Source organism: Panthera onca, chromosome B4 (genome assembly GCF_046562875.1).
Source record: "Panthera onca isolate mPanOnc1 chromosome B4, mPanOnc1 haplotype 2, whole genome shotgun sequence".
NCBI classification, from domain to species: domain Eukaryota; kingdom Metazoa; phylum Chordata; class Mammalia; order Carnivora; family Felidae; genus Panthera; species Panthera onca.
In genome coordinates, this window is record NC_138345.1 from 52272819 (window position 1) to 52293717 (window position 20899).

Genomic DNA, 20899 nt, shown 5'->3' on the forward strand with positions numbered 1-20899 from the left:
CTGAACTTCAGTATTGTAGTCTCCCATTTTAAATCTTAGAATGCTGGGTGGAATGAGGATCCCAGATTATATCCAATCAGAAGAATTGTATAATACTATACTGTATTAAAGCAAGTTGGAATACTGTTGACCAGCCTTGGTTAAATTCCAACACACATCTTCCTTCAGATCTGTACATAATTCATATTACAGATACATCAGTTATTTTTTTAATTGTTATAAAGCTCATAGAGCGTAAAATTAGCCATTTTAAGGTGTATAATTCAGTAGCATTTAGTACATTCACAGTGGTGGGCAACCATTACCTCTGTCTAGTTCCAAAATAGTTTCATCACCACAAAAGCAAACCCTGTGCCCTATCAGCTCTCACTCCCCATTTCCCCCTTCCCCTCAGCCCCTGGCAACCACTAATCTGCTTTCTGTTACTGTGGATTTACCTGTTTTGAGTATTTCTTATAAAAGGAATCATATCAGTATATGACCTTTTGTGTCTGCCTTCTTCCACTGGCATAATGGTTTTGAAGTTCATCTATGTTGGTAGCATCTATGAATACTTTTTTTCAATGGCTGAATAAATTGTATGTACATGCTACATTTTGTTTACTCATTCACCCGTTGGTGCACATTTGGGTTGTTTCTGCCTTATGGCTATTGTGAATAGTGCTCCTAGCAATGTTTGTCTACAAATACTGTTTGAATACCTATTTTCAGTTCTTTAGGATATATACCTAAGAGTTCAATTGCTAGGTCATGTAGTAATTCTGTGTTCAACTTTATGAGGGATCTCTAAACTTTTTTTTTTTTTTTTTTGAGACAGAGAGAGAGCATGAATGGGGGACAGGCAGAGAGAGAGGGAGACACAGAATCGGAAGCAGGCTCCAGGCTCTGAGCCATCAGCCCAAAGCCCGACGCGGGCTCGAACTCTCAGACTGTGAGATCGTGACCTGAGCCGAAGTCGGACGCTTAACCGACTGAGCCACCCAGGCGCCCCTCTAAACTATTTTTTATAGCGGCTGTGCTATTTTACATTATTGCCAACACTGAATATTTATGCTGGGATCCTGAACTGACTCTGGGGTTTCCAGATTAAATTCTGAACAATCAGGATTTTTTTATTTTTGGATAACATTAGTGTCTATGGTTTCATGAAGATTTTCAAAGGAGGCCTATGAAAATGGTCCATTTCTAAAGTTGGTGTTATTTTGTTATGCCATTGATCCTCTGACATCCAAACAGAATTTTTAAGAAACAGTGTTTAAAAACTGAATTTGCTATTTAAATTAAAATACCTATTCCTTGTTTTGTCTTTTACATCTAATATGTGACACTTTTGAAATATTTAGCTGATTTAGAAATCAGAGAGTAATGGATACACAGTAGGAGAACATTCCTGGAATAGTAATTTGCAAGATGCTTTTTAATTGATTGACAATAATTTTTTTTTAATGTTTATTTATTTTTGAGAAAGAGAGACAGAGGGCGAGCAGGGGAGAGGCAGAGAGAGAGGGAGACACAGAAGCAGGCTCCAGGCTCTGAGCCGTCAGCACAGAGCCTGATGTGGGGCTCGAACTCATGAACAGTGAGATCATGACCTGAGTCAAAGTCGGGCGCTCACAGACACTCAACTGACTGAGCCTCTCAGGCGCCCCTTGACTGACAGTAATTATACTGCATAAGGAAGTGGGTTATATCCTTCAAGTTTCCAGTTAGGTACATCTTTTGTTTCTTTTTCTGTTGTGCAGGATTCAAAGTTTTGGCAGCTTAATCTTCCTTTTGTTGTTCATTGTTAATGTTTTCCAGTCGTTTAATGCACTGAACTGGTATCTCCATGCTAAATTACATTTTGATTGTTTTAAATATGGTTTATTAGTTTGTGACAGAATGCAGTGGATCATTGTTGGTGCCTAACAAACTGCTGTTGCTCTCCACACTTCCCTCCAACCTTCTTCCTTTTGGAAAGAGTCCAGGTTTTGTTCTAAGGGTTTTTTCTTCTGTGTGCTTTGGAAAGGTTAGCCTCCTAAGCCTTAGAGTATAAATAATAATTATTCTTAGGGAGTTACTCCTATCCCCCATACCAGTGATTGGTGTAGGCTGAAGAACTAATGTGAAAGTTTTCTTCATTTTCTTTAAAAAAGGGGGGGGGGGGAGCATCTAAGATAGGAAGTTGTTTCCTTTTTTTACTGTAAGAACATGATGCTTGGGGCCGCAGTGGCAATTGTGGACCCATGACAGAGAAGAAGTAAGAGAATCACGGAGGCATTATTGAGTCTCTGAATTAGACCAGAGACTGCCCTCTTATCATGTGAGATACTAAATTCTTCATTATTTGAGCCGTTTTTTTAATTGGGCATTCTGGTGCTGAAAGCATCCTAACTCCTACCAAAGAAAAGATGAGAAGTATTTTGTTAAAATGTGAAAAAACTGCTCCTATACTTTATAGTTTTTACATGTGAAACTCTGGAATTGTATAGGTAGAAAACAGGTAAGACATTTAAACTCTTCACATTTACATTTGAGGTAACTATGTAGTTCATCATATAAATTATAAATAAAGGTGGGGTTTATCTGAGGAAAAAAACAAGTAGAAATATTCACTAGTTTTGTTCACATATGCCTATCAGCTACTCAAGCCTATTTTTGCCTGAAAGTAGTTTTGTGGCTTAGAATATAATGCCCAAACCAAACCTGCTGAATCAGAATCTCCTGAGGTTTGGCTTAGTAATGTGTATTTTAAACCAGTTCTCCCATGATTCTTAGGCAGCCAGTTTTTGAGTTTAGTAACCACTGACCCTAGGGCAAATGTCTAAATTTCTCAATGCTTTGGAACTCTAAGTACTGCTACTTTTATTTGCTGGTAATAAGAAAGTGCTTGAATTTCACATTTCAGCAGCTAAATTAATACTAAAATGGTGACCGTCAAGGATATGTAATGTGCATGAAAGCACTGTTCTTGAATTTGTTCTTTGTTCTCTCTGCACCATTTATTTAGTGCAGCTTTATGTAGATACATAATTTCTAATATTTTATAATTAGAGAAAAGGGATTTTTTGTTTTATTCCTTTTCTGTTGTGTACCTAATAAGCCACTTTTCCCTGAATATATTGTCTTACTCAGGACTCATTTGTTATAGAAATCAAACTCACACTTTTAGGCAAAAAGATAAATTAAGTGGCTTATATACTGACACTATAGAAGGCGTGGGTGCAGCTGGGCTGGGGAGTGGCAGTAAGGGTTAGAAGCAGTGACCCTTAACTGTACAGGATGTTTGCTGCTTCTCACTGCTATTGGGCTCATTATCTCAGACCTGCTTCCTCCCCAGAGCTAGAACAGTGTCTGCCTGCAGGTCTCAGACCCCGTCCCCAGAGCTTTGTCACCCTGGAGGACCCTCTCTTGAATGACTGCTTATAATAGTCTAGTGAGTGTGAATGAGTGACATACATCCCTGAATTTAGGCACATTGTGGTTACAGTAACTTAGTTGTAGTTAGTTCAACTAACAACATCGAGTAACTAGCACTGTTTGCTGGGAAATCTGTTAGGCTCTGACGAGAGTGACCGGAGAGCAGTTTAAACACAGAGTAGTTTATCTTCTCCAGTAGAGCAATCTCAGAGACAGGCCTTTTAAGATTGAAATCGGGGCCCTAGACCTTTCTGTCTTCCTGTTTCACCATCCTAACATGAGACTTCTTTTGTCAAGATTACTTCATGGACCACAGTGGCCGTCCTTATGTCCAAAAGGAAAAAGATCAGAAGAGCAAAAGCATGTATTTCCTAGCTGAGTCAGCTTCCTCTAAGCATCCTTTCCAGGGGTTCCATAAGACATTCTTCTTTATATCTCAGTGGGCACACCTCATTAACACCTAATTGCAAGAGAAGCCCGGAAACAGAATGCTTTAGTTGGATGCCTTGCTACCCTGACTGAGACTGAGCAGGAAAGGGAGAGTGGGCAGTGTGTGGCAGTGACCAGTGTGTACCATCAGCAGTTGGCAAAGGTTGGCCGTGTTGAGTTCATTGACAACGTTTTACTCATAATCCCGAGGCGTCTGGGTGACTCAGTCGGTTAAGTATCCAACTCTTGAATTCGGTTCAGGTCGTGATCTCACAGTTCATGAGTTCAAGCTCCACATCGGGCTCATGCTGTTAGCACAAAGCCTGCTTGGGATTCTCTCTCTCCCTTTGTCTATGCCCCTGCAAGCACACACGCTTTCTCTCTTTTATCTCAAAATAAAAAACGTTTTAAAAAAAATCTAAACAGTAATATGAGCTGAGTCAAACCTGTTTTCAAGTTAGTATCAAATCTCATTTTCTTTCATATTCGTTTGCTTACTCATTCAGTTCATTTCCAGATAGTGGAAGCCTGTTTATATCCCAGCTTTAGTGCTTTCATTGGTAGTGATGAGGTTGTTAGTATAAGTCTTACTTTATATGTAAGCAAAACTGCTGTAAAGGAAAATCAGGTTTCTCAGTGGCATTTGTGAAAACTCACTAGCCCTCTATGTCACTTATAAAACTTTGCTGGTAAATCTCCTTTGGTCATAACCCTTCTCTCTTTACTTGCTCTCCATGGCCTGTCAGGTGACACCCAGGCTATTCTGTCTAATGTTCACAACCTTCAACCCTGTTCCCAACCTACCTTTCTAAACCACTGCATTATAACCAAGTCAAACTAGTCATCTCATTTTTACCCCAATATTTTTTCACCATGACCTTCCTAATTTATGTTTTCCAGATCCTACCCATCTTTATTGGGTTCATGCTGACAGGCCATTTCACTTACCTCAGCTTTTTTGGTCCACATGTCTTTCAGAACAATAATAGTTATTATTTAATTATACTTTTATATATATATATAATTTATATATATAAATATAAATATATATTTAATAAACATAATACTCTATGTATCAAATACTGTTGTAAGGGCTTTAATGTTTGAATTCATTTAATCCTCATAAAAATTCTATAAAGAATATACTATTGTTATACCCATTTTAGAGATAACTGAGGCACGTAGAAGTAGTTTTCCTAAGGCCTGATCCAAAATTGCGACTTAGGCTTTCTGGTTCCAGAATTCATTTATGTTACAGCATCTCATATTCTTACTTGTATTTTAATTATGTACTTATTTACCCATAACTAGTTTGTACATTTCATTTCTTTTTTTAATTTTCTCACAGGATCTAGTGTTTCTACAAAAGAAACACTATCCTCAATAAATATTTGTTGACTGAATTTAAAAATGTATTAACAGTAGCCAAGGAGATTAAATCTCAACCCAGGTTTGTTTGCTTGATTTTTCTCTTTAACACTAGATAGCAAATGTGTAACATTTCCAGGAAACTTCCAAAATAAAGTATTTTCATCTAAAAGAAAAATCTTGGGGCGCCTGGGTGGCTCAGTCGGTTGAGCATCCGACTTCAGCTCAGGTCACGATCTCGCGGTCCGTGAGTTCGAGCCCCGCGTCGGGCTCTGGGCTGATGGCTCAGAGCCTGGAGCCTGCTTCCGATTCTGTGTCTCTCTCTCTCTCTCTCTGCCCCTCCCCCATTCATGCTCTGTCTCTCTCTGTCTCAAAAGTAAATAAACGTTGAAAGTTTAAAAAAATAAAAAATAAAAAAAAAAAGAAAAGAAAAGAAAAATCTTGTGGGCCAAGGGATTTGTACAAATGAGATTTAAAAACATGGGGCGCCTGGGTGGCTCTGTCGGTTGAGCATCCGACTTCGGCTCAGGTCATGATCTCGCAGTCCGTGAGTTCGAGCCCCGCGTCGGGCTCTGTGCTGACCGCTCAGAGCCTGGAGCCTGTTTCGGATTCTGTGTCTCCCTCTCTCTGACCCTCCCCCATTCATGCTCTGTCTCTCTCTGTCTCAAAAATAAATAAACATAAAAAAATAAAAAAAAATTAAAAATTAAAAAAAAACAAAACAAAGAAATTTGGGCATCTGGGTGGCTCAGATAGTTGAGTGTCTGACTCTTGATTTCAGCTCAGGTCATGATCCCAGGGTCATGGGATTGAGCCCCATGTCAGGCTCCATGTTGGAGCCTGCTTAAGATTCTCTTTCCTCATCTGCCCCTCCTGCTTACGCACACTCTGTCTTTCTTAAGATAGATGGATAGATAGGTAGATAAACAGAGAGATAAAAAGAAATTCTCTCTCTTGTGCCTGAAATGTAAGTGTAGAAGTTTGGCAAGTTAAAACCTGTTTTGTTTTTGGTCTTAAGGGGAAATGCTCACACCTCAATAAAACTTGGCCTTGATAAGCAAATGGTCTTGGTTGGGGTTGTTGCCATAAGACCACCTGATTATGTTTGTTATGTTGTAACTGGGGCTCAAGGGTGCAGGAAGAGCACCTGGGTCCAGGGGCCCCAAATAAAGCAGGTTTGGTCATTTGCCACTGACAAAATCCAAAGGCACAGAGACCTATGGTGGCGAAACAGGAGAGGAATTTATTTCAATGAGGCCAACACCAGGAAGACAGTGCACTGATGTCTCAAAGACTGCCTCTGAAGTGCTGAAAATACTTCTCAGTTTATATATGGAAAGTATGGAACAAAGGTCAGTGGGTACATATACAGCTGGGCAGTAAAGGTCAAGTCGACCGTGGTCTTCAGATCAGTCATGTGGGGTCTTGTTGGTTGTCAGGGCAGTTAATGCTTGAGGGGGTGGTTTCAGTTCCCATCCCAAGATGCTTTGCACATTGGGTCTTGTGCCGGAGTTCAAAGATAAGAAGAACTTAATCAGTTAGAAAGTACAGACTGAGGTCAAAATGGAGGTAAAGTCCTTTTTCAATCTAATCTCCTGACAAAAGGACAACTAAGGAAGTCAGTTACTTTCATTGAGTTAGTTGTAGATATAAAAGTATCTCTTAGTTCCCAAGGCTATGTCTGGATCATGAGTCTCCACAATGTATTCTGTCATGTTCCATGGTAGTAAAACTTTTAAAAAAACGTGCATGTTTTCTTGCCTTCTTTCAAGAGAGTAAGCATGAGTTTCTTATTGGGCAAGTCAAGCCAACACACAAAAGCAGCTGTTGACTGTAAAAAAACAAAAAACAAAAGAGCCAGCTATTTTATCAGCAAAATGAGTTTATTCAGGAGTAGCAGAAGATTATAATTCAGGACAAGCTGAGTATGGCAAACCATAGGCAAGTGTGGAGAACAGAGAAGGGCTTGCTTTTATGAAAGAAAGGAGGCAGCCAGGAGGGGCTGAAGAGTTCTGGGTGGTGACAACTTCTCACTGGCTGAGTGTGGCAGTTTCTCATTGGCTGAGCTGTTGATGGGCAAGGAGAAATTCTTTGTACTGCTGGGGCATGTAAAGTCAGCTTCTTCCTGGGCACTTGGGTGGCTCAGTCAGTTAAGCCTGACTTTGGCCGAGGTCATTATCTCACTGTTCGTGGGTTCAATCCCTGCATCGGGCTCTGTGCTAACAGCTAAGAGCCTGAATTCTACTTCAGATTCTGTGTCTTCCTCTCTCTCTACCCCTCCCCGCTCACACTCTTTCTCTCTCTCTCTCTCTCTCTCTCTCTCTCTCTCTCTCAAAAATAAGTAAAACATTAAAAGAAAAATTTCTAAGCCACGATAAATAAAACATTAAAAGAAAATTTTTTTAAGTAAGCTTCCTCCTATTGGGGATGTGAGTGGTAGTGCATGAGAGCTCCCCCTTCAGGGCTTCCTGACATTTTAAATGAAATTTCCTCTATTTTCACAAAACCATTATAGTTTCTTTGAGACTATCTTTTTATGATAATGAAACTGGTAACATTGTCATATGTTTGATTTTATTCTTTCATCAAAAACAGGCTGTCTTCTAAGCAGATGGTTCAAGTGTAGAATTGACTTAGTTACTTGGATAATAGATGCTTTGTTAGTAAATCAGGCTCTGTAGAAAACCAGTTAGATTTTAAAATTTCTTTCAGAATGAAAATCAATAGATATGTAGATAGAATATAAGTTACAAACTATCATTCAAAAATGTGTATTCATCCAGAGTTGAAATAGAACCTAGGCAAGGAAGCTAGAGCTTAGCTAAATTTATATTTATTTTCTTGCTCCTATAACTTGGTTGTTGATTTATTATTTCATAGTCATCAACATGTTCCTAAGTCTGAATTTCTTTATTGTGCTAGAATTTCAGATTATTTTTCATAAAACACAAGTACTTCCAATTTCCTATTAGTTACCATTGCACACTTAAGTACAAAATTAGTAAATTGAAAGTTAGCATCATTTGTTTCTTGCACACATATACTTTGACTTGGAATTTTTCTAGAATTGTAATGGTTAAGGTGAAAATGTAGTTAAAGATTCCAGAGCCCATTAAATTCACCACTCAAAATCCAGTTTTTTTTTCCTATCAAGTGAAATTGTCTTCAGAGATGAATTCACATATTCAAAGGAGATATAAATATAACCAGACATCTCACTTTTAGCTGAGAAGTTGATATGTCACGTGATAATAGGAAAAGGGAAGAAAGATGATCAGTTTTAATGGCCCTATCATTGTTGCCTTTTAAATTCTTTCACTTTGGTTTGTATTTGCTTATATAAATGAACTTACTAGAGTCAGTCTGCTCTCCATGGGTATACACTTTCTCTTTATTGTGCAAAATAGTTTATATACACCCCTATTGGCATATTCTTTGAGATGTAAATATGCATGATTGAATATTTTACTGGTTATGCTAATTGTTCCAGATACGTACTGGCGCTATCCGAGTGAGGGAGATTGAGGGAAACTTCTCAGGATGCAACATTTGAGCTGGACCTAAATCCTATAAACTGATGAGGTACACAAGTTATGACAGTTCAGAAGGAGGAACTGTGGCTATCAGTCTCACGCAAAGGAGGAACTGTGGCTATCAATCTCACGCAAAAAGTGGAAAGAATTTAGAAAGGATTAGATGAAATAAAAGGGAGTATAAAATGGCTAAGTCATCATCTTATTAAACTGACTTTCAAGGACCAAACTTGTTAATTGATGACCTAAGAACTGGACATTTTCAAATTAGAAGGCTGAGTCCTGTTAGCAAGTATATTTTAATAGCTACCACTCCCTGGGGAAGAAGATCCTAGTGGTACAAAGGACTTTCATTATAATTGGTCCCTTCCTAAGCAGGTGTTTATGGATTAATTTGATTCTTAAATCATTTGGCTCTTCCACTTTTTCCGAATTTGCTGTGTTGTGAAGTTTTAGCTCTAATAGAAAACCAAGATGATAACATAGAACAACGCTTGGCCTTTTCTTGGGTAGTAAGTTGAGAATATCTAAAACTGCTAATGTCAGTGTTGTTAACCTTAAAAATAAAAGCTGCCAGTTATTTTACCAGTAAAAAAAAAAAATGGGTTTATTTTGGAATTTTAAAAAAAATGCAATCTAGGACAAACAAGCTGCAGAAAAACCAGGCAACAAAGGAGAGGTATGCTTTGTTGGGAAGAGTGTTATAAACTAAAGTCCATTGGAACAACCTAGGAGTAGGAAGTATAGTAGCTTTTCATTGGCTGAGCTGTTGGGGTTAGTGGAGGGAGATAAAGAAAGCCTCTCTTCCTCCACTGAAGTAGTAGAGTAGTGTCTGCTTGCAAGGCCAAGTCCATCTGTTTCTGTTGGGTATGCAATTGACCAGGAGTGGTAGTGTCAGTGAGCCCTCTTGCTTAAACTATAGACCCTAACAGGTGAAACCAGAAATAGACAAGGCAACTTCACAACTCATGCTCTGAAACCCATTGTTCTTTTTTCTTATTGTTCTGTTTTTGTCACACTTTCTTGAGGCATTGACGAAGACATTTTGCAGTGACCACAGCATTACAGCCACCAGGCCAGAAAAGCTCTGATAGCAGCAGAATGCCTAGAAAACCACACTCAGCCCAACCCTTTCCCTGCCCATGATCATGGGCAGAACACACACTGACCTCGCCACCTCTCACCCATGATCACAGGTTCCCTGCCTACTCTCTTGCATGTACCCCTGCTCCCAACCTCTCCTTATAAAAAATCTAGGTGTCCATATTGCCAGCAGAGGTGGTTGTTATGGCTTGAGCCTGCCGCCTTCTCTGGCTGCCAGCATCTAAAATAAATTTCTCCCTTTCTCTTTTTCAAACGCTCATCTTATGAGCTATTGCCTTCTCTTGTAACGGGTTTGTCTTGAGTTTGTTCGACAACAGTGTTGGCAAACCCAGCCAGGAGCTATGCTTTCAATATGTTCAGCCTCCTCAGGATCCCCGGAACAGAGCAGTCGGCCACACAGTGCACAAGGGCTTACCCATTCAAATCCTGAGTTAGCAGCAATGATAGATGGTTTAGTAACAGTAGGACATGGTGCCCAGTGCCAAAACCTCCTGACTCCATTTTAGTGAGGATTCCCATTACTAATTTTCACAGTGGTCAATGATGATAACTTAGTGTTTAGAAGAAGTTGTTGGCCTGGGATCTCTGTCAGGCTATCTTTGGGTGTTAGTGTTTAATTTCTGTGAGTTTGATTCACTCTCTACCTGATTACTGCCTTTTAACAGAAGCTAATAAAGATATTTGAGAGAGATCCTCGTATTTGCGAATTTTAATGTACTTTTCTAATTAGTGCACTTTGGTGTTTCTCTTTAAGTCATGAAGATATGGTATAGTGCCAAGATAAATGAATTTGCAAATTTGGGAGAAAGCAAAAGGAGGCTGTTGGTATTCTTACTTTACTTTTTTGTAACTGCATATGAATACTGTGATATATGTAAGAAATGTATTTGGGGGGCGCCTGGGTGGCTCAGTCGGTTAAGCATCCCACTTCAGCTCGGGTCATGATCTCACGGTTTGTCAGTTTGAGCCCCACATTGAGGATTCTGGTCTTCCTCTCTCTCTCTGCTCCTCCCCCACTTGCTCCTTATCTCTCTCTCTCAAAATAAATAAAACATAAAAAAAAAAAAAAATTGTTATCTAGGGGCACCTGGATGGCTCAGTTAGTTAAGCATCTGACTCTTGATTTCTCCTCAGGTCATGAGATATCCAGCCCCATGTTGGGCTCTGTGCAGCCTGCTTAAGATTCTCTCCCCCTCTCCCTCGACCCCTCTCCCCACTCACACTCTCTCTTTCTCTCAAAATAAATAAATAAATAAAATAAAGATTGTTACCTAAAGTGGAGTAAGTCTTGTGGGACAGAGCCCTTAACCTGTGTGTTCTAACATGTCTCCAGGTACACGGTGTCAGAATTGAGCTAAATGCTTAGTGGTGTTGGAAAAAACACACATCAGAAATAAGCATTTGTGGCCTTCTCAATGTCCTAGTATTTTTCTGATCTCAAAGATTTATATTACTGACCTAAGAGATAAAAATCAGTAATCAACTGATAGAACATTAGAGTACTTTCTGTTACTTAGCACTATTAGTATGTGCAAAAGAGATTAGTAGATTTGTTTCTCACCCATTAAGAGGACTTCTCCTTTGGGTGTTAGTGATGAGTAAATTGGCACCAAATTATGGAGACAGTTGTGTGCTGGTTTGAGTCGTTTGGAATTAAGCTTGTTTTGCAAAGTGAAGGCTGGTGATAAGAAAATGTTGGGGTTCGAAAGTGAACGGTCAAGAAAGAATTCTTGAGGCGTCTTTGCAAAAAGTGTGGTTTTATTAAAGCACGGGGACAGGACCCAAGGGGCAGAAAGAGGTGCACTGGGGTTGTGAGGGGTGGCAGATTATATACTTTCAAGTATATATGTTCAAGTTGGGAGGGAGTTAGGAATAGCGTTAAATCCCTAAGGAATTTGGAAGTAAGGTTTCCAGGACCTTAGAGGAAATCGTCATTTGCTACTGTCTAATCATGAGATCCTTCAGATGTATATAAATGGGCATTTGCTTGGAGGATGATTGCTAACATTATCTTGGGGCGGGAGGTGGGGGGGGGGGGGCGCGGGGGTGGTTAGAGATAAAGGAAGTTTCCAAAGAAATTATTATATGTTAAAAGAGACTTACAGGATCCTGGAGGTCGGGCTAATGTTAAGCCAAGGTTACCTTTGCCCTTAGCAAGGTATTGACATCAAGGACTTGTCAGTGGTCTGTAAGTTGTAAGGAAATTTAATTTTTTTCTTTTGCCTTTGTTCTCACATCAGCTGGGAACCAGGTTACATAAGTTAAGATAAAGGGTGACATTTCCAAGAAGTGAGTAGTCAAGAGTTTTAATTGCCAACTGAGAAGTGAAGTTAAATGAAAAAATTAGAGTCCTCACAATTGAATCTTTAGTCATTATCACAAACATCCCTAAAGAATATACTGAAACACATTATTTGGTGGCGAATGTTTTGGAAACTCTTGTTGGACTTTCTTCTGTAGCTTTTTATGAGTCATGCCCTATAGCATAGAGATACATGAAAAGGGAGTCAGGATTAATTGAGATTTAAGATTTCCTACTGATTTAAAGAAGTTTATTACCTCTGACATAGTAGTGGGACATATATCCACAGTCTGCCTCAGCTTCCTTTTCTAAAATGTGGTTTGGGCAGAATTGAGAAAACCAAACTAGATATCACTGACATTTAGGAAAAGCAGGACAGAATCTTATAAGGCATTTGGGAGAATTGCCTTTTTGGTATGCATTTTTTCCCCTTAAATGAATAGTTTCTCTGTTAATTAGGCACCAGTGTAAAATTTAGATTAATCTTAAATTTGTACTTTTACAACTACTGCTACCACTAACTGAAATCTCCTCTTGAAATAGTTTGGCCAGCTGTCATTTACTTTGTTAAGCCTTTTCCAGATTCCCCCAGGCATTTAGCCACTTCCTCTTCTGTGCTCTGCAAATCAGGTTATGGTATAATGATCTGTTTACAGCTCTCTTTTCCCTATTAAACTGTCAGTTCTACGCTGTTATGGCCTTAAGAGGAGGGACCTTTTTCCCTCTTTATCCCTGTGGAAGTCCTTCTGTAAGCTGTGTTTGGGGCAGGGGGAAGCCAAGCTTCCCAGGTTCTAGAGAAATTGCACAGGGTGCTGGCAATTTCATAAACCAAACACTTGATCGATTTGTTAGTTCTCAGTATTCCTGTTAATCTTCCAGAATCTTGACAGATCTCTGCTGCTGCATTATTATTGTTTTCCCCCTGGCAGCCATATGCAGAACCACCATGCCACTGTGATTCTACAAACATGTTACAGAAATGTTTGCCATTGCATAGGATAATTTTATAGCATATACAACAATGAATACATCTAAACCAAATCTGCTAGAATAATATAAAACTTTCTTCTCAGCATTTTTAGAGATGTTTTGTTATAAGTAGCCTGATAATGAGAATAGTTGAAGGCTTTATTATGTAATAATAATACATTGTTTGGTTTGGGAGTAGGACTATAAGTTTAATACATTTCAATCTCCATATATTTTTTGTTTATAGGTTGTTACTATTTGTGTCATTTAAAAGGGGCTATAGAACTTTTCAGCACTGTGAGAAAAGTGGTTGACTTTGATGTTTTCAAGAATGGGTTTTGTTTTCTTTCTTTGTGTGAAAAATTTAAATTTAATTGAGACCAGCAAAACCTTCACTTTGAAAAAATGGGAAAGATCGTGAATCACTACTTTTCTAAAACATATGCAAACCCTTCTGGTTATAGCAAACTGTGTTGGCTTGCTTGTCTATATTTCAAGCTACATGATGAAACAATTTTGTTTTCTCAACTTGAGATGTTATTTTTAATTTTTGCTGTAGCAGTTTCATATGAAAGGAGTGTTTTCAGCGCCAGTTATGTTACACTCTAGATTTAGTTGTAAGACAACTCACAACTAAGGTCACTGAACATTTTTATGTCATTAGCACTCTAACAAGGTATTTACAACATGTTTTATAAAATGGTGTGTTCATGTACTCCGTTAAGAAATCCCCATTTTGGGCGAAGGGTATGAAATGCAGAACAAATATGGTCGGTCATTAAATATGAGATAACAATTAAACACTTACTTTGTGGTAAGCACTGTTCCAGTCGCTTGGGACGATTTTCCTCATAATTCTCACAAAAATCCCATGAAGATTAAATTGTTATCTGTATTTTCTATATAAGGGAATGGAAGCATAGAGAAGCAAAGTAATTTGCCTGTGCCCAGAAAAAGAGCTTGACTACTGTCTCTGACTCCATGGCCAGGTGCTTGTGACCAGGAAGCTGGACCGCCTCCTGTGAGGATGGGCATACAAAGAAAAGACTTGACCTCACTTGCAGTTAAAACACAAGCACACACAATTAGAACTGTGTGATTGTTTGTATATTCTATTAGGTTCGGAAAGAAGAAAAGTAATTGTCAATACCCAGTTTGTGGGGAAAGGAGAAACCTAATGCATTGAAATACAAATACATATTGTTACCCCTTTTTGGAGGACGAAACATGTAAATGTTGAAAGTACGCACATAGTTTGACCTGTTTGCCCCACTTCTAAGAATTATCCTGTGTAGCTAAACACAAGAAAACACGAAGATGTCTGGACAGTTAATATTACTGTTTATAATAATAAAAAATTAATAATAAAGTGTTCTGTAGGAATCAGGTTTGCATAATTATGATGGGCAGCCATCAAAAAAGGAAGAGTTAAGAGTATATTTATTGACATGGGAAACTGTCCATGGCATATTGTTGAATGAAAAAAGTAGGTTGCAAACAACATACGTAGTTTGATTTTCTTATATTGAAATCTGTATACGTATACAAACTCTGGTCTACCAGAATTTAAACAATTGGTATCTTGACTGCTAGATAATATAATTTAGTGATCAAATACATAGGCTGTAGAGACACTCTATCTGGGTTTGAGTCCTGCTCTGTCGCCTCATAGCACTGTTCCATAACTATTCTGGGGTCTCACGTTCTTTAGTAAAATGAAGAACTTCTATTGTTGGGTTATGAGGCTCAGATGAGTTTATAAAGTGATTGACATAGTAAATGATCAATAAATCTAAGCAGCTATTATCATTTTTGGGTAGTGGAACACCAGGTAATTTTAGCTTTCTTTATGCCTTTTTATTGCTTGAATTTTTGAAATAAGTATGTATCAACTTTGGAAACAACAACAAAAAATGTTTTTAGAGGAGTCATTTAAATTGGTATGCTTACAGTTTTAACAGGAAATGTCTATTTATTTTGAGCTAAGGTTATTTAAAATTACGGCATGTTTTCTTCAAGAGCTGTTTGTAACCATATATGCTGATATTTTACCCTATGATGTATGTCAACTTTAAAGAGAATTGAAATCATATTTCACTCTTATGGCTGGAAGGCATGCATAATCACAACAGCTTCCTCCTGGAGAAGCTGCCTGAATTTGTGGCTGCATTTGACATGTTGGTGCGTGACGTCAGTCTGGTGTCAGACTTGCAGAGTGGCAGACCAGCCTGACAGCCACAGTGCATTTCCTTAGTGCTTCGTCCCTACAGTGTTCATTTGGGAGCAGCTCAAAGACAAAAGGACTGGAGTCTGATTTTTATTCCCGTATCCTTTTTGGCTATAGTTGAATGTCTGTTCACAAATGTGATTTTGATGAAGGCTGGTGAGTATTTCTTGTTACTTTTATGTATTAATAATAAATAAGTCATGGCTAAATGAGCATTAGTTAGGACTTTTTTCTCCGCTCACAATCCTGTGGTAAATAATCTTTGTAGCCCTAGTGCCAGGCACAGTGCCTAGTGTAAAAAATTGACATAAATATTTCTATAACCAAAGTGTTGTATTTTTGTAACAATGTAAATACTGTACATGACTTGGGTATTTTAAAATGTAATCTTCCTCTTAGTCTGTCCTTAACTTTAAACTACATAAACATGTAGTGGTTGCATGTTGCTTTAAAGCCCAATAATTTTCATTAAAATTTTTAAGTTTATCTTGTCTATTTTTTAACTTACTTGGAAGAGAAGCTTGTATATATTTTTTTGTTCCTTAAAGAGAACTAAATGAACAATTCTCAGAAATTCCTGTGGAGATGTTAACAGTATTCATTACATAATGTTTTTATTAGCATGTATATTAATACTAGCTTAAACTAATTAACAGTTGGTTGAAGCTGCTTCTATTTATTTAAGTTTTTAATTATTTGGTCTGTTTCAGTAATGTGATTCGAAACAGGAATCTTCATTAACCTAAAATTTGAAAGCAATATAATGGTAGGAAATTATTATAGACAGTATTTTGGCATTTAAAGAAACAAAGTTACTACTGCAATTGGCTATAAAGGCTGGGCAACATGTCTTTAAAGATTTATTTCTTACTAACAATATTCATGCTGCTTTGAATTTCACTATGTATATTGATTTACTTGTTTTGAAACCATTAATTTAAGGAGTAGATTAGGTTGGGCAAGACTTTTTTTATCTGTAGCTTTTTTGCTTATAATTCTCTTATCCACTGTGAGGAGATGAATAATATTTTAATATCATACTATTTATATAGTAAAAACTGAAGCCTTTAAAGTCTTTTACTTTTTTACATTTTGCCATTTCTGGTATAATTCTTTTTATGCGGGTTTAGTAGCAGCCTTGTGATTTCAAGGTTTTTTTAGAAGAATTTTCCAATAAAGTTTACTCTTAAAGAACAGGCACCATCTGCTTTTTAAGTCTAGTTGAAGCAAGAGCAATATGGAAATTCTTAATATTTTAAATATTTTCACATCAATTTACTGAAACAAAGAATAAGACTCCTTGTACACATTTTTGTGTGAATTACGTAAGTATTGAAAGGAAATTATCTACGTCATCTTTTTATTTGTGAATGTGCAAAAATACCAGACTTGAGGAATTTGCAATAACTGCCTCATACATGACTCCTAGTACATTATGCTTCTATATTTGGAAGCAGAGAAATACAGAAGTAGGGTCTCAAGTTCATTTTATTTGATTTGACAGCCTTAATTCACAATTCACAGTTTTTCCCTTGAGTTGCAAGATTTTCAGCTGGAAGCTGAAAATTCTGCCCAAAGCCAGAAAATTTAAGTATATGGAGCACTCATGAATATTTTTATTCCCTTTAAAATTTTATCTTGAATCCACTTAAAATATTTTAACATGTTTTTAAAATAGCCTGTGTGTTAAACTTAATCAGAAAGTTACAGTAGTCACAATGAATTATAATATATTCAGTATACATGTTAAACAAAGATGTTTTTGAGGCGTTATGACATCAGAGGTCATTGGCCTAAATGCTACTAAAGTTGAAGGGAAGTTACTTAAACTTCTTTGTATGAACAGGAAATTAAATCTGGCCAAAAAGGAGGGGTCAGGGGAAGATGAGCAGAACTGCAGGGGGAAATAACCTGAAACTGACATAAAAGTTTTACTGAAATCTAAAGCTGTAGAGAATAAAGTACTTGTCTGTTTTCTAATGAATAGGTATGCTTTAAGGAACTCTTTCCATCAGTATTGAAGCCTGATGGAAAAATACAATTGCGCCATTCTTTAAGTTTGAAATTTAGCGTAGTAAAACTCAGATGAAATCATATTCTTGAAGTTACTAATAGTATTAAACTGTATTTTTGTTTTCTAGGGGCATACAGTACAAAATCTTGCGCATAATCGATGCCTAATAAATATTTGACTATGAGTAAATGAATTGATTAAGCAAGTTAAATGAATGAGGAGACCCCCTTGATCCTTGTATTGGAGAGATTTCATTTTCACTCTGATAATGCAAACCTACTAGTTAGCAAACCAACTAATAGGATACCATGACCTGTACTCTGTTAGAAGGAACTGTATCTCGGGAGTACAGTACCTGCCAAGTCCATAGCCAGCAGTGGCCACTGGATTTCATTGGTGGCTCTACTTATTGTATCTATCTCTATTGTAGGAAGTGAGCCTTACCCCTGCTATTCTGGGTCAGATTTCTATCCCACCTCATCTGTACGTGAGAAATTTCTCGGTACTCAGGGATAATAATTTGTTGACTAAATGGAGCCTTAATTAAGTGCTGTGTGCGTCACAAGTGCGTTGAACCTTTTCAGAGTTATAAAAAATATATTTGCTCCTAGGAGTAGAGGAAATACATTGCTTCAAAACGTATATGCTAAATGTTTTATGTGTAAGTGTGTTGTTACTCAAAGCCTAGATTTTCTGCCCCATTTCTGTATCCCCTCTTTTCAGTATGTGCTACACTCTCACCACATCTGACTACTCTTGCTGATCCTGAAGCTCAGTTCAAATGGCACCCATTTCTGTGACATCTTCCCTGCTCTTTCCCTTCTAAGCAAGATCAATCCCTAATTGGTCTCCCCTTTATATTTTGATTATGGTTATATTACTCTTCCTGTTTCTTTATTTATATTATCATTAAGGCTGTGTCACCAGTGCCTGTGTCATATTGAATGAAGTATTTAAGTTACACAAAAATATAGCCATTTTGGAAGAAAAGCTACCTTTTGTTGTTGTTTATAAAATCTTTGTTTCATAGAAGTATCATTTGACTGGGTAGTAGTAACTACCTTTTTGTTCTTGAGGTGATTGCTCAGATAAAGCTCTTGTAGTATTAAAATGATGAAACACTGCAGTGAAGAAGAGTAAAATTCAGTAATTACTGATTTTTTTCCTGTTTGAATTGAGCTATCCTGTCAGTTTGACTATTGGGAAGAATGCTTCACCTACAGTAAAATAACTGGATCTTTTTTGAAATCATGTGGTTCTTTATGTGTAGGTTAGAGTTAGAATAACTTTTTAAAGTGGTATATGACCACACATAGAAGAAATAGTGCTTAAATTCAACTTTTTCTAATTTGTTGTTTGCTTCCTTACCAATGGTAGTAAACTTCTATTTAATGCATGTTACAATAAAACATTAGTAATTAGCATTCATTAGCAAGTAGTAGAGTTGTCTGAATTAATGCAATTCTATGTTTATATATATTGAGTATGGCATTGAATGCCACATTATTGCATTTAAATGCTAAGAATATTCTTTTTTTTTTTTTTTTTTAAGTTTATTGGAGCTCCTGGGTGGCTCAGTAGGTTAAGCGTCTAACTTCGGCTCAGGTCACGATCTCACAGTTCATGAGTTCAGGCCCTGCATCGGGCTCTGTGCTGACAGCTTGGAGCCTGCAGCCTGCTTCGGATTCTGCGTCTGCCTCTCTCTTTACCCCTCCCCCACTCACACTCTGTCTCTCTCAAAAAAATAAAATGGTTAAAAAAAAAAAAAGTTTATTTATTTTGAGAGAGAGAGAACACATGAGAGCAGGGGAGGAGCAGAGAGGAGAGAGAGAGAAAATACCCAAGCGGGCTCCACACTGTCGCAGTGTCAGCGCTGAGCCCAACATGGGGCTCAGTCTCACGAACTGGGAGATCTGACCTGAGTCAAGATCAAGATTCAGATGCCTAACTGACTGAGCCACACAGGGCACCCCAAGAATATTCTGACTACTGAAATGTTTCTGAGTTGGAGTTCTGCTTAGTTTTATTTTAAAACTCCATTAGACTTCTGTAAATAAAACTTTTTTATACAAGTGACTCTAGTTTTTCAAATAAGTATTCTTTTAAACTATAGGAGCACCTGGGTGGCTCAGCCGGTTAAGTGTCTGACTTTGGCTCAGGTCATGATCTTGTGGTCTGTGATCTCCCAGTTTGTAAGTTCAAGCCCTGCTTCTGGCTCTGTGCTGACAGCTCAGAGCCCAGAACCTGCTTCAAATTCTGTCTCCCTCTCTCTGCCCCTCCCCTGCTCATGCTTTCTCTCTCTCTCTCTCTCTCTCTCTCTCTCTCTCTCTCTCTCTCTCAAAAATAAATATTCAAAAATTTTTTTAAAAAATTAAACTTCTTTAATATACCCTATGATCATTTTTTTGTTCCTATGTGTGGAACAAAAAAATTGCTTTTTGCATAGGTCATTCAACAGTAAACTTTAACCTCAGGTCAAATTATCAGGTTCCTCATTCATTAAATTATAGTCCTATACAAACCATTGTACTTTGTATTTAAGACAGAGCAGAGAGGAACTCCTGGGTGGCTCAGATAAGTGTGTGGCTTCAGTGCAGGTCATGATCTCACAGTTCATGGGTTCAAGCCCTATGTAGGGCTCTCTGCTGTCAGCACAGAGTCTGCTTCAGATCCTGTCTCCCTCTTTCTCACTGCCCCACCCCTGCATGCACTCTCCCGCACACGTGCACACGCGCACTCTCTGTCTCTCTCAGAAATAAACATTTTTTCAAAAGAAGAAAAAAGAGCAGAGAGCCAGCAACTTTGTAAAGCGAGGAAGTGACATCATTTTACTTTTCAAGAAATCTCTCCTAGAACATTCAAGTTTAGCTGCTATTTAGTGAGAACTTAGTTAGGTCCAGGTAATGTGTATTTGTGCTATCAAGTACTTTTTTCTTTTAAAAGTCCTACTGCATAGGGTTTATTATTGTTGTTTGGGTTTTAGTTCAAAAAAGAATTTAAGGCTCAGTGAGGAGGATGCTCTAAATAGGAGAGAGCCTAGTTAAAATGAGGTGAATTTGAATGTTGTTAAAAGACTCTTGGGGAGATAAGAGCCTAAACAAGGGCAGTGATGGAGATGTCTTTAGTTGTGTGTTCTCTAGGGTGATGTGTGGGTGACAGCCAGAAATGTCACCTGATTCTTGAATGTTTGACAGGAAATTACTTTGGTGGATTAGTGCATATATTTGAAGAATCCTATTTCTGTTCTCACCATTAAGTGCCATTTAACCTTGCCATTTAAAAGCTCCTTAAGAGTCACTCAGATGACTTACAAGTGAAAGAATTACCTAAATTATTTTAGGTATTTTTGCCTATAATGTGTTTTGTAATTCAAGTGTTTTGTATCAAGTGTTCTAAAAGGTAATGGTGCCATAACACTCAGGATATGTAGCAATTCTTAATGTGATAGACACATTTTGTCTATAACTAGCATGGAGTTAATTGAATTATTCTTGATGTTACTTCAAAAATTATTTAAATCTGTTAAAAAGTATTTATAGATTGTAAATGAACAT

The 20899-nt window shown here is 37.7% G+C and overlaps 1 protein-coding gene across 13 annotated transcripts in view; it reads left to right on the forward strand.

Annotated features, from left to right (window-relative positions):
- The window catches only part of PLEKHA5 (pleckstrin homology domain containing A5), a 246913-nt gene that overhangs the window by 115656 nt on the left and 110358 nt on the right, over window positions 1-20899 (forward strand). Inside the window, exon 1 of one of the 13 annotated variants that reach the window (XM_060658237.3) lies at window positions 15357-15487. The exons of the other annotated variants lie outside the window; for them this stretch is intronic. Within the exon in view, the coding sequence (XP_060514220.1) occupies window positions 15453-15487 (35 nt within the window). The 5' untranslated portion in view covers window positions 15357-15452. Of the gene's footprint in view, window positions 1-15356; window positions 15488-20899 lie in introns of those variants that run through there. 13 annotated transcript variants of the gene reach the window in all.